The sequence below is a fragment of the Sus scrofa genome, chromosome 5 (genome assembly GCF_000003025.6).
Source record: "Sus scrofa isolate TJ Tabasco breed Duroc chromosome 5, Sscrofa11.1, whole genome shotgun sequence".
In the NCBI taxonomy this organism is placed as follows: domain Eukaryota; kingdom Metazoa; phylum Chordata; class Mammalia; order Artiodactyla; family Suidae; genus Sus; species Sus scrofa.
Genome location: NC_010447.5, coordinates 14,763,337 through 14,777,860, shown reverse-complemented (window position 1 = coordinate 14,777,860; position 14,524 = coordinate 14,763,337). Strand labels below are relative to the sequence as shown.

The window sequence follows — 14,524 nt, the reverse complement described above, 5'->3', positions numbered from 1 at the left end:
TTATGTATTGGAAAATGGAGAATATTGTGTCTCACTTTATTGTGGTATTTGCTTTAATATAAATTACATGGGTCTGGAATGAACTCACGTATCTCCAAGGTATGCCTGTATGCCATATAGCTTTTTCGTTCCTCATTTTCTGCATTACTGTTGTCTTTTCTCCTTCCTTTTTTGTATTCTAGGCTATTTTCTTTGTATTTACCATGGGGCTTATATTTAACATCCTGAAGTTAAAATACTCTAATTTGAAATTTACACTAGTTTAACTCCCGCTGACATGCAAAACTTCTTTATAACTGAATCCTCACCTCTTTTGGTTGTTGATGTTATAAAATTAAATATTTATACATTGTGTGCCCCCAAAACAAACTAATAATTCCTCTAGATGCATAAGGTTCTTACTCTATATGAAAAATAGTGTTTGGAATTATAAACCAAAGTTACAGTAATATTAGCTTTTACACTATTTTTTCTTTCCTTAGAATGCATTAGTCTCCTAAATCATGTAGAAAGAAAAAAAAATTAAAAACCGTTGTTACAATACTAGCTTTTATAGTTGCCCATACTTTTACTGAGATCTTTATTTCTCTGTATGGCTAGTTACTGTCTTGGAGGACTCCCTTGGGCCTTTCTTGTATGCCTGGTCTAGTAATCACAAGCTCCCTCAGCTTTTGTTTATCTGAAGATATCGTAATTTCTCCCTCACTTTTTGTAAGGAAATTCTTTCTGGATAAAGGATTCTTGGCTGATGGTTTTTTCTTTTAGCATTTGGAATGTATCAGCTCACTCTGTTCTGGCTTCCAAAGTTTCTGGTGAGAAATCTCACAATCTCGAGGATCCCTTGTGACAATTTGCTTCTCACTGCTTTCAAAATTCTCTGGCTTTGGCTTTTGAAAGTTGGAGTATGCTATGTCTTGGTGTGAGTTCTTCGAGTTCATCTGATTAGAGTTCATTGAGCTTCTTTTAGGTCTCTGTTCATGCTTTTCATCAAATTTGGAAAGTTTTTAGCCACTGTTTCTTCAAATATTCTCCCTGCCCTTTTTCTTTTCTTTCTTTGGAATTCCCACAATATATATGCTGCATATGCTGGTCTACTTGATGGTGTCCCATAGGTCCCTTGGGCTCTGTTTGCTTGCTTCAGTCTTATCTTTCTAGTCCTTAGACTTGATAATTTTCATAGTCTTGTCTTCAGGTTTGCCCATTCTTTTCTGCCTGTGGAGATCTGGCGAATCCCTCCAGTGTATTTTTCAGCTCCAGGATTTCTTTTTGGTTTCTTTTTAAGTTTTCTATTTATTTACTGATATTGTCATTTTTCTTTCTTTTTTTTTTTTTTTTTTTTTGTCTGTTTTAGGGCTGAACCTGTGGCATATGGAGGTTCCCAGGCTAGGGGTGGAATTGGAGCTGCAGCCAATGGCCTACGGCACAGCCACACCAGATCCAAGCCACCACTGCAACATTAACGTACTGAGCGAGGCCAGGGATCAAACCCGCATCCTCATGGATCCCAGTCAGACTCATTTCTGCTGCACCACAACGGGAACGCCTCATTTTTCTTTCACATGTTGTTTTTTTGACTTTGACATCTTCCTATTTATTTGAGGTGTTTTTCTTTTGTTTCTTTGGCTGGGCCTGTGGCATGCAGAAGTTCCTTGCCCAGGGATGGAACTCTAGCCACTACAGTGACAACACTGAATCTTTAACCAGGCCCCAGGGAACTCCTTTTAATATCTTTAAGGGGGTTATTTCAATGTCTTTGTCTAGTAGATCTGCCCTGGGGTCTCTTTCAGGGATAATTGGTTTTTTGTTTTTTTTTCCTTTGGGCAGTACTTTCCCTTTCTTTATATGTTTTGTGATTGTTGTTGAAGACTAGACATTTGAATCTAATAACTGGTAACTCTGGAATCTGATTCTCTTCCCCTTCCCCTGAGTTTGCTGGTTTTTTTTTTTTTTTTAATTGTTTTTGTATAGTTGGGGTGGGTTTGGGTTGGGGGGTTGATTTTGAAAGTCTCTGCTGAGAATCAACCTGATGTGTAAACTTCAGGTCTTCGCAATCCTTGTCTGAGTATTTCCCTGTACATTCCTGTATATGTGGTTGGTTTTGAATGTCCTACTCTAATATCTATTTCCCAAAGCGGGGGAGAAACCAAAAAATGAAGTTAAGAGGAAGGGTATTAGCCTTTTATATCTGGGAAGTTCTGTCAACCACAGGGGGAGGGGATTGCTCAGTAGTGGAGGTAACAAAAAACAGTGGCTCTCTGCCTCTTTGTACCTCTGGTCAAAAGCAGCAATGAGCAGTCACATCATAGATCTCCAATATTTGGGAAGTAGAGCCCTTTTTGCTGAACCTAGCTTCCCCAAGCTGTATGCAAGCCATCTAAGAACATGTGCACAGTTGGCTGGGGCTGGGAGGTGAAATTGAAGGAAATTAACCCCGATTTACTGTCCAAGTCTTACTCTGGAAGTTAAAAGCCTTCAGCAGACTGCAGCGTTCCAAAATAGTTATATCTGATAGAATCTGCCTGTGCAGTTATTGTCTAGGTGGGAGACAGATTCCTGGTTGTTTCCTACTCTGCCATCTTCACATTCTTCACAGAATCTTCCTTCTCTTTTAAGGCTAAATGATAATTCATTCTATTTATAGACCACTTTGTTTGTTCATTTTGCTTTTTAGGGCTGCACCCACGGCATATGGAGGTTCCCAGGCTAGCGGTCCAATTGGAGTTACAGCTGCCAGCCTACACCAGAGCCACAGCAACATCAGATCTGAGCTGCGTCTGCAACCTACACCACAGTTCACGGCAACACCGGATCCTTAACCCACTGAGTGAAGCCAGAGATCGAACCCACAATCTCACAGTTCCTAGTTGGACTTGTTTCCACTGCACCACGACAGCAACTCCCAAGAACTCTTTTATTTATTTATTTTTTAAATGGCTGCATCCACAGCACATGGATGTTTCAGGGCCAGGAATTGAATCCAAGCTGCACCTGTGACCTTCACTGTAGCTGCAGCAATGCAGGATCCGTAACCAACCACTCCAGGCCTGGGATCGAATCCGAGCCTCCATAGCAACCCAAGTTGCTGCAGTTGGATTCTCAACCCACTGTGCCACAGCGGGCGCTCCTAGACCACATTTTAAAAATCCATTCATTCATTGATGCACGCTTGGGTTGCTTTCATATTTGGGTATCATGAGTAGTTCTACAGTGAACATGGGAGTTCAGGTACCTCTTTGGGATCTTATGACCCTTGATTGTAGGTTTAAAAAAGCTGGTGGTCATCTCATCGTGTTAGAGCCACCTCCTGGTTATGGGTCATCTCAGACTTGCAGTGTCACAGCAAACAGTGTACTCATTTCAGTGTTTTTTTCCATTTAATAAATTACCTGAGGTGAAAAGATGTCATTTGCTTCCTTCTAGGCGTGCCAGGCTGCCAGGAAGACGAAACCAGATGACCGAGGGCCAGATGGGAACACCTCAGAGCAGACCATCCTCAACATGATTTCCCAGAGCTCTTCAGATACGACTATCGCAGGCTTAATGAGCATGTCGGCTGCTTCTACCGCAAGCGCAGTGCCTTCCCTTCCAGCAACTGAAGCATCTACCAGCAACTTAAGCAGTGTGAAGATGTTGCCAGGCGAGCGTTGGCTGTCCTCCCACCCTCCTTTTAAAGTAGAACCTGCTCACGGCCACCGGACTAGTGAGAATGCAGCACTTATGGGAGTCGATCATTCCTTGCAACAGGATGGTTCAAATGCATTTATTTCTCAGAGGCAGACCAGCAAGAGTGTGCCGTCAGCTAAAGTGTCACTGAAAGAATACCGTGCAAAGCATGCAGAAGAGTTGGCTGCCCAGAAGAGGCAGCTGGAGAACATGGAAGCCAATGTGAAGTCCCAGTACGCATATGCTGCCCAGAATCTCCTGTCGCACCATGACAGCCATTCTTCGGTCATTCTGAAAAAGCCCCTAGAGGGCTCCGAAAACCCTGAGCGGCCTTTTCTGGAAAAGACTGACAAAACCGCTCTCAAAATGAGAATCCCAATGACAAGCGGAGATAAAACTGCCTCCTCCAAACCAGAGGAGATCAAAATGCGCATCAAAGTTCACGCTGCGGCTGACAAGCACAATTCTGTAGACGACAGTGTCGCAAAGAGCCGAGAGCACAAAGAAAAGCACAAGACTCACCCCTCTAATCATCATCATCATCATCATAATCACCACTCACACAAGCACTCTCATCCACAGCTTCCGCCTGGTCCTGGGAACAAGCGCCCAGGTGACCCCAAACATGGTAGCCAGACCAGCAGCTCGGCACACAAGCCCTATAGCTTGTCTGGCTCCTCGTCCTCTTCCAGTTCTTCTCGTAAAAGGCCCCTCCCCGAAGAGATGGCGGGCGCAGGATATGATCATGCAGCCAAGACTGCCAAGAGTACAAAATCCTCTTCCATCAATTTCTCCTTCCCTCCTCTCCCTCCGGTGGCCCAGTTGCCTGGGCATAGCTCAGACGCAAGTGGCCTTCCCTTTTCTCAGCCGAGCTGTAAAAGTCGAGTTCCTCACATGAAATCGGATAAAGGCTCCTCTGGAGCCAACGGTCACAATGCAACCCAGACCATAGACTATCAAGATACTGTGAATATGCTTCACTCCCTTCTCAGTGCCCAGGGTGTTCAGCCCACTCAGCCCCTGCATTTGAGTTTGTTCATTCTTACGGAGAGTATCTGAATCCACGAGCTGGTGGAATGTCCTCCAGACCTGGCAATGCAGACAAACCCCGGCTCCCACCTCTACCATCAGAACCTCCTCCACCACTACCACCCCTTCCCAAGTAAAAAGGAAGAAGGAGGAAAAAAACTTCTTTAAAAACATATTTTTTTTATTATTATTTTTAAACTACTGATTCTGGACTAAGAAAGTTACTTCCCTTATGAAATATATCACCCATCCTGGACTAGGGGATAAATTAATATGGAGACATAGGCGGGAGGGTGGTCGAGGACCTTGCTTCTCTCTCCTGCCTCAGAAATTTAACTATGTTATTATAGTTTTTACAGGTATTAGAGAGGTGAGAATGTGTTAAAGCTGTGAAGGATTCAGAATACTTTCTCTGTTCTTGGCCTCTCCACCTCCTAATTAGGTTGATTAGAATTGGTATCTTCCCTCTTCTTGCCAGGACTGAAATATGGAGGGTTTGTTTTATCAAACAGTTGTGGATCCTTTTGGTGTTTAATATATCAGAAGAGAGGAAGTATTTAAATGTCAAAATCTTTTAAGAGACTTTTAAAAAATAATTTAAAGAAAGTAAGTTATCTGTTTAGTTTTTTATATAATTGGGGAGGGGTTAGGGGCTTGGCTGTGTGTAAGAGATACATGGCAGTGAGTCCCGGGGTGGGGGTGGAGGGTGTGGGGGTGTGTGTGTGTAGAGGGATGGGAGGATAGGATTTGGGCCGTGAGGTCAGAAATAGGCTCCGACCCCTTGAAGTGTTGCGACCTTTAAGTATGTATGTTAGTGTGGGTATGTGTGTTTTTAAGCGTGTGTGTTTAAAAATCATGTTTTATCTTCCCCTCCCTGTCCTTCACCCTTTCCACTTCCCAACAGTCTACTAGAGAGAACACAGTGTGGCCTTTAGAACATAAAGGAGGGAAGAGGCATGTATTCGACATGGTATTTTGCCCTTTCTTTGTGTTGTAATTGAGGGTAGCCTTCTAAATTTGGTTTGGCAGGTGCAGCCAGTGGTCCGACTCTGGACTCCATTATAGAAACTTCCTTTTCACCCCGTCTTCTTTCTGATGTAGAACAAAGGTGGGTTGAGGAAGAAAGTTGGAGAGCTAGGCTGGCTTCCGTCCTGCAGAATTGGGTGTGTCTTTTTTCACGTTGGACTTTGGGAAGGTGCTCAAGTGAGAGCAGTCTCAGGGTCTCTGAAGGGAAGGGTCATGTGCTGTCCTTCCTGTGAAAGCCCAGAGCATTTGTGAGAATGGTTCTGGGAGAAGCCATGGAGCTAGAGGATACTGAAAACAATGAAATTGTGATTGGGGATTTTTAGGACATTATATTTTAAATTATATTATGAATGTAACACTTGCTTTTTTATCTGTATATCTGAAGGAAACAGCTGCATCCGCAATTTCTGCAGCCTATATGACTTCAGAGATTGGAGCTTATGGATTTAACAGTACTGGTGCCATGAGGGTGAGCAGGCGAGCCTGCAGATACTGTTATGTTTAGATTGGCCCTCTTTGGTGGCTTTAGCTTCTCGGCAGAAGTTCTTTGGGAGATCTCCAAGCTTGCTTTAGAAAAATGGATCAGGAGCCCTGTTCTTATGAGTGCTGGATTATCCCAAACTATAGGAGTGAACATTTTTGTTGAGAAAGGAAATCTTTCTAAGCCAAGTTGTCCAGCTGAAAAATGCCAAATAGCTACGGATCATTTAATGTGATGTTCTTTGGTCTTTATGGCATTTTTTTTTGCCACGGAAAAGGTGATGCAATTTGAATTTGTTTTCTTGTTTTTAATGCAGCTTCCTTCACACTAAATAGTCTTTATGGATAAATTAAAGTTGTGTCATTGGAAGTCACAGGGAGGGAGGAGTTGTGCCTGTGCGCTGCTGCTTGCCAGGACCAGGTTGGGGGAAAAACTGAGGCAGTTGGAACTGACGATGCACTTGCCTAATATGGGAAGGAATTTGTACAATTCAACGTTAACTGAAGGTGAATTAGTGTCCTGCATCTCCGCGTATTTGAAGTGTTTAGAGTGCCTGCCATTGCTGTGTGAAAGGAGCTCTCTGATCTGTATGTACAGTAGTAATACTTTTCTTGAAATGTCGCTTTTATGGATGACATTTTCCTCTTTCTCCTTGATGTTTTTCTGTGTCGTGCTAGGTAATTGGTAGATGTATGGTGTGTTTACTAAATTTAGGCTTCCTCTTTGTTTTGATTTTGTTCGGTGGAGTCGGCTTTCCTTCCTGACCTTCCACAAAAGTTATTTAGTTTGCATCTATATCTTTGTGGATTTGATGATCCCTGATTTGATTATGAAAGTGTCATTTGCAGCTTTCAGGTTTTCTCATCAAAGGTCACATATTTTCTAATCGCATTTACTCCCCCACCAGAGAGATACACACATCCACTCGGCCTCAGCAGTTTTCTGTGGCAGTCTGTAGTTAGTTCCTTAGAACTTTGTCAGGAGTGACTTTGAACAAAGTGCTTACTAGAGCCTAAAAGCTGCTTTATGCTGCATAGTCTGGCCTTTGCACTAGCAGATCATTGCTGGTCTAGGTCAGTTTAGAGACTTTTTCTATATTAATGCCTCCTGATAATGTTGTAAGATACTTACAGTGTCTACTTTTAAGATCTGTGCATCTGTCATGAACCTCCTTCTGGGCTTTGCATGAAGTTGCTTGGTACCTTGTCTTTGGGTTAGCAGATGTGCCTGTCAGCTAGCGTGCATGTTATCCAAACTCCATAGACTTAGGCTTCAGAATGTTGTGTGGTTTCTAAACTCTGTGTCTTCTCTACCCTTAACCACTTCAAAGGGTGAGAAACGGGACTTACACACCCAAAGTTAGTCTAGTGAACATTTCCTCCCTCCTTTTAACCTAGACTATCCAGGATGAGTGGTGGTAAGCAGGCCTGGAGCCTCAAGTTCTGTAAATCTCATTCCTCAAACTGCTTGAATTTCATGTTGGCAAAAACAATTACCTGTGAATTGTCCTTACGGCTTTTAATCAGATACCTGTGTTGCTGTTAGCTGAACTAGTGAAGCATTAATCTAAAGCTACATTGGTCTGAAATATCAGTTATGCTTTTTGGACTTAGAAAATACATGGGAATTAGTCTAGTCTTTTCACTCATGAATCAGTGTGTTTCCATATCTGAGACCCTCAACTTCCTTTTTTTTTTTATATTTTAGTGTTTTGATTTAATGGATCCTTTTACTTAGTCCTCTGTTGTTGGCTTCACCAGTATTAATAGAAAAATTTAAATCTCCAGTTGGAAACAGCAATGGATTAGGATATAGAAATAAAATCATGGTAACATCAGTGCTGGATTTCCTTAAGCCTCTGCTATGTAATTCTCCGTATTGAAAATCCGTACCCCTTAAACCCTGTGTCTTGACAAAGGCAATGAAAGGGGTCTTAATTCCAGTAGGGTTGGATTTTATACATATCTGTGTTTCCCACAGAAACCTAGGACTGTGGGAACTTGGGAACTGATTAAATTTTAAAGGTTTGTTTTGTTCATTGTTTTGATACTAATGCTAGGAAAAGGGATCTAGAACATCTTGAAGTCAGAATACAAATATTATTCCCTTGGGTTTGGGAGAATTTAAGCAGTCTCTGCAATCCTTCACATGGTGAGAATATAAGCCTTCTGTAGTCCCACTAAACTTTCAGTGACTTTGCTGCCTCCCCCAATTTCTCATGTTGCTGCTTGTTAACACCCAGCTTGTAACTGAGTGTTTGTTCCTGGTGGTTTAAAAAGGGTTCATGTTGTATCAAACTGTCAATTTCTATCTTCTTATCCCTCTGCGGATGTGAACTTAAAACAAGCATGGTACTGTAACCCTGCCTGTTGGAGTGGTCTGGAAGGAGAATCCTTTTTTAAGTGGGAGACCTTTCCATTTTATTGTGTCTAAAGTTTTTAGTATGAACTTGGCGTTGGAAAAGGGACGGGAGCAGGGCGAAAAGAATGTTTCCTAAAAGCCAGTGTCTACTCTTCCCCTTTATGAGTGTGTATTCATAGTGGATGAAAAGAAGAGAGAGACTTGGGTTTGTTGCCATGTTCAGCATGAAGAGGGATGCTTGACAGCATGGTAGCTGGAGCCAGAGCACACATGTCTCCATCAGGAACACGGCTGTTGAAAGCTGAGGGCTTAACTGATGAGTGGGTGATCACAATTGGAATTGGTTACAAGGTGGAAGTGCTGGCTGGGTTAAGTACCCCAAGAAAAGAATGCAGCAGACTAACAGTGTTAACCTACATTCTGGTTTTGAACTGATCTCCTCACCCTGCTCCATACACCTAAAATTGTCTGTTTTCTTATCTGACCAAAGAGCAAAGAAGGAAAAAAGTAAAACACTTTACCAATCTATGTCACTCAGGTACAATTTTGTGGTAATATTGTTATCTGTTTTTTCTTTGTATTGCCCTTAAGAGTCCTTTCTCGGCGTATTATCCTGCTCTTGCCTCTGTCCCCCTTGGGGCACCTCGGTTCTGGATGCTACCCCTGGGATCTCTACTGCTGTTATGTGAATGATAAGATGTAAGTGACCATTATAGTAAGGGCTCTTTGTAAAAAATTAAAATTTTTTTTAAAAATTTTAAAAAAGGATGTTGTATACATTTTATAGTCTGGCTGTCAGTTTGATATCTTGCTGTCAAGTATGTTTCTCGATCTGTATTTATCCATCCCATCAATAAATGTTAATGATAAAACACTCATCTCGTTTCTGTATACTGAGTCTTCAAGTGAGTCTTGATGAATTTATTGATACGATTATAGTTTTTTAGTTTTGGTAATATAGTATGTATTTTCTTACTGAACAAGGTCCTGTGGGAATTTTTAGGTTAATTGAGAAGCCCCAAGATATGATCATCGCTGTGAACCTGATAGATAAAGTGTGATAGAGGCAGAGGGGAAAAGCAACGCTCATTCTGCATTGTTGCACAGATACCTGGAAGGGTAACTTGTATGCATGAAAATATAGCTCACAGGTGACAGCACATGGACTGCTTATCTAGCAAGGGTAGGGACAGCCAGCAGTGGGTGACTGTAGAAGGAAATCAACCTTTCCCTCTCTTGAGAAACTGTTTTAGGCAGGAAGAAGCATTTGAGAAGCAGTGCGAAGCAGAATACAGATATCCCTAACGTCCAATGCCCAGGAGCTGTTGAACAAGGTGCACATTTAACCAGAAAAGTCTTTGGGGAGGAGTCGAGCTACCCTACCCGTTAGATGGGGGCATGAGAACCGTTTGGGTTACACAGGCGTGCACCCCCCATCCTAGTGCTTTTGTAAGATCACTCTCAATAGAGGAATGTGATCTTTCGCCAACCTGGAACTGTATACGAGGACTTCCTGTATTTTCCACTCAGTGGAGATTCAGTGCATTTCTCTGGCAGAGTGTAGAGTCTAGACCCTAAACTGGAGAGAACCCTCTGGATTAAAGCCTCTGCTACATACAGGGCAGGGAGCTTTTGCTTTCTCTCTGATCTCCACTCTCACCTGTCTCCCTCTTTCTCTCGCTCTGTCTCTCTCAATCTCAATAGCAGTCAGATTGTCTGTGCCCTTGTTTTCCCTCGACGAGATTCCCTAACTGGGCTGATACATGAGCACCCCTGTGCTGGAGCCGATGCTCCCCAGGTGTTCCCCACAGACAGTCATTCACGTAGCTTGTTGGGTCTGCCGTGTAAACCCGAGATTCTCCTTTTATGTGAACCAGAGAGTCTCTGAGTTTGCATGGTTGTGCGTATCTATCAGAGCCTATTTTCAGCACAGGCTGAGGCTGTAGAAATTCTTTGCAGCAGCAGAGTCATTTCAGAAGTGTTCTGCTTATGGTAGTTGATTGAATTGGTGGGTTGTTTTTCTCCCTGAGATATGTAACTGGCAGCTATCTGATCATAACTTTGTGGGCAGTTTATTATTAGAATGTTTCTGTAACAGTTCTTCTGTTATTTATGTAATAATAGTCTGAGGAGGCAGGGAAGAGGAATCAGTTATTTATCCTTTTACCAGCGTACTAGGGGAGCTACCATAATTCTTTGGGGTCCAATTACTTAGGTTATCTCCTTATCCTCAATTAGATAATCGCATTCTCTTCTTTTGATGTAGCTGACTATGGTCCAGCCTTAAGCTACATTTCTAAATGGTTTGGTACTATGGAAGTTCTGCCAATGGGGGGCAGTCAGTGAAGCGAGAGGGGTGTTGGCGAGTGATGGAGGCAGCGAGGTCAGGGACCCCCTGGAAGCCAGCGGGGCCGAGGATGGGCTACATGTGAGGGAGGAAGGAGGAGGGAGACGTCAGAAATGGACCCAAGCTGTTCAAGCCTGGGGACTAAAGGAGATGCTGCTTCCGCTGCAGGGAAGGCGGGAGGATGCAGGTGATCCACGTTGTCTTGGCTGTAGCACGTTTGCCGTGCTGTTGTTGACTGCAGGTGTGGAAACACCTCTGCTCAGACAGTTCTCAGGGATGCCACAGCATCGGGAGGTGCACTCGTTCCAGCTCCCCAGAACTGCTGGTGCGTGAATGGTTTGCAGAGGCGACCCGTGTGAATTATTCAGTTCTGCCATGAGCCACTGGGCAGACATGGCTCAGTATAGACATGGCTTAAATGAGAGCAGCTAAATGTCAATGGCTACCTTATGTCTACTTCTGTGCCTGCTTTTGTGTGTGAATTTTTATCTGCTGACAGCATAGCTACTCCACAGGGACAACCTGTCAACAGAGAGATTTTCTGTAAGTGCGTCCACGTTCCTTAAGGGAATTTTATTTGGGACAGCATGGATTGGACCTAGCAGATATTTGGCTCGGTGGAATACGTGGTCCCACAGAGCAAGACAGAGACTGTGTGTTACCCCTTCTATTCAGAATCTGAAAGATGAAACAAACGAATGGCTGTAACAAGACAGAAACAGACCCACAGAAACAGAGAAGAAACTGGCGGTTGCCAAGGGGTGCGGGTGGGGGTTGTGGGTGAAAGAGATGAAGGGGATGAGGAGGTACAAGCTACCAACTCTAAGATAAGTAAGAAACGGGGACGTAAAGTACAGCACGAGGAATAGAAGTCAATAATAACTTTGGTGCCTAACCTATGAAAATACTGAGTCCTATGTTATAAGTTTCTAAGTGGTCTTAATTTTAGGTGTATATTTCTAGGACACATTAACCTGAATTTTTCCTCCATTATTGGAGAAATGACTTATGAATTGATATCTCTGATTATCTAAAGCAATGTTTATTTTTCAATAAGCTAAACTAAAGAGCTGTTTTTCTGCTTATTTTGGCCAAATCGTGACTATGCCAGAGTTGTAGATCATTGGTCAGAGGAGGGACATAGCAAGCTGTCAATAGTACTGGGAATTTTGTTTATTTTTCTGTAGTTATGTTTATACAGTTCTCAGAGGCATGTTTTTCCTTTATAACCCAAATAAAAAGGAAACCGTTCCTGCGTACTTTTATTATTTCCCATAAGAGCCATAATCGTTTCTATTTCTAATCACTTATTGCTGAAAGAGGAGTGATTTGTCAATCTTTAGTACCTTGTAGAAATTCATGTACATAATTTTGGTTTTGGTGTGTGTGTTTAAGTTATCACGACTCAGTCTGAACAAAGAGATACAATTTAAAATGTAATTTAGGAATTCGCTTAGTTGTGGATAGTTCCAGTATGTTACATAAACTCTGTAGAGTGCATAGAGAAAACAGTGATGAAAAGGCATTCTTAGACTTTTTTTCAAATGTAACAATATATGTGATCTTCCTTTTGAAAGAGGTAAATATTTCCTATATATTAGAATTTGGAATGTGTGAGGAAACTCATAACAATAAATATATGCCTCTAAACAATTTTGAAAACACGCCAGGCAGTACAGCTCAATCTTTTTAACATCTGAGACTGATTAGATCGCAAAGAAACATCTGTCTATAGGAACCATGGTGTTCTAAGTACCTACTCAGTATTGGTGAACCGATGTAGGATCTTGCAGCTGGCTTGCTTTTATCATGCACTGGGAAGGAACATTTGTCTGTAGAATGTATGCTGTGTCATGTTAGATGCGTTCTCCGTAGCTGTTCATTCGGCTCTGTATTTCTTTTCAAAAGGGAACGCCTGTGTTTGGGAGGGTGGGGGAGGGCCAGGGCGGAGAAAGTGTGTTGGGTTGAACAGTGACTGTGCAGAGATGGGTTCGCATCCTAATCCCTGAAGGGTGTGAATGTTCTCTTGTTTGGCAAAGGGGTCTTTGCAGATAGAACGCAGAGAAGGGTTTTGAGGTGAGGAAAAGGTCCTTGCTTATCTGGGTAGGCCCTAAACCCAATGCTCAGTGTCCTTACAAGAGACAGATGCGGAAAAGACGGATACCAAGAGGAGGTGTGTGAGCACAGAGAGCCCGAGCCTGCCAAGGGCGGCTGGGTGTCCGCAGATGCTGAGAGAGGCTGGGCTAGATGCTTCCCCAGAGCCTCGGTAGGGAGTGTGGACCTACTGACACCTTGATTTTGTACGTCTGGGCTCCAGAAGCCTGAGAGCACACATTTCTGGAGTTTTAAGCCACTTGGCTTGTGATGATTTGGTACAGCAGTCCTACGAAGCTAATAGAGTAGGTCCACACTCCCTACGTCTAAGACGATTAGATCGCAAAGAAACATCTGTCTATAGGAACCGAGATGTTATAAATATCTGCTTACTATCTTTGAACTGATGTAGTGTCTTGCAGCTAGCGGCTTGCTTTTATCAGGCACTGGGAGTAAATTGTGGAATGTTTGATATGTCCTGTTAGATTGAATTCACTGCAGATACTAATTTTGCTATATATTCCTTTTCAAAGGTATTTTCTGGTTTTTGGAGGGTGGAAGAGGTCAGGGACGAGAAAGTGTATTGGGTTGAATGGTGACCTGTAAAAAAGATGGGTTCACGTCACAGCCCCGGTCCTGAAGCTCTCTGGGGTTCTGGCACGAGTCCCCTCATTAGGACGAAAGAGATTTCTCACCCCTATCACTCAGGAAATTCCAAGGGTTTTAGAAGCTCTGTGCCAGGAGTGGGGAATAAAGACCAAATGCCTTTCTGTGAATCCTCACCATCCGATTAATGTTTGAATCAGTTCGGGGTGCCATGCACTTTGACGTGACTGAGACTTGACTTTGGGACTCATCAATCAACTTTTAAAATTTTTTGACCAAAGCAAAAGGCCCTCCTATTAATGCACCTCGGCTCTGTTTAAACAGTCGGGAGTCATTTGGGCAGGAGATGAAGTGGTATGAACAGGGATAAACGCCCTGTTTCAGGGGCCTAAGAAAGAAGTAGATCCATCACTGTAACTATCTGCTTCATAAATGATGAATCACATGAACCATAGACACGGCATAAAGCAAACGGGGTTTTGCCGTTATCCCAATCATTCTAGTGCACGTATCTTTTGCGGAAAAGATCTCGAGTAGATCTCGCCATCTGGTTAATTATCATCAATACCGATTACGGGTGTCACGTGATTGAAATGTTGCGGTGAGGGTAGTCATGATTTTTCTATTTTTTTTTTTTTTCTGATAGGTAAGAAACAGATGTATTAGGCTAGGACGCTTGTGAGAGATGCAAGCGGGCAGGCAAGGAAGCTCTGCCTCTCCTATTTCTAATCTTTTTTTTGTAGGACAAGGTATTTCATGTTCATATACCTAGATATTGAGATAGATTTGCTGAGGGTTTCAACAGTTACAGAATGTTTTTGTTTTTCTCTGAGTAGCTGTGAGTTGGGGAGCTGTGTTCTGCCTGCCCTGGTGATAAGCTTGTCATTTATCCCACGTTTCCTCGCTTCTAAGAGGCA

The 14,524-nt window shown here is 42.8% G+C and overlaps 1 protein-coding gene across 1 annotated transcript in view; it reads left to right on the top strand.

The window, feature by feature from the left end:
• The window catches only part of CCNT1 (cyclin T1), a 40,002-nt gene extending 30,564 nt beyond the window's left edge, over positions 1–9,438 (top strand). The window contains 2 exon segments of the mRNA XM_003481561.4: positions 3,421–4,678; positions 4,681–9,438. Coding sequence (XP_003481609.2) covers positions 3,421–4,678; positions 4,681–4,829 — 1,407 coding nt within the window. The 3' untranslated portion in view covers positions 4,830–9,438.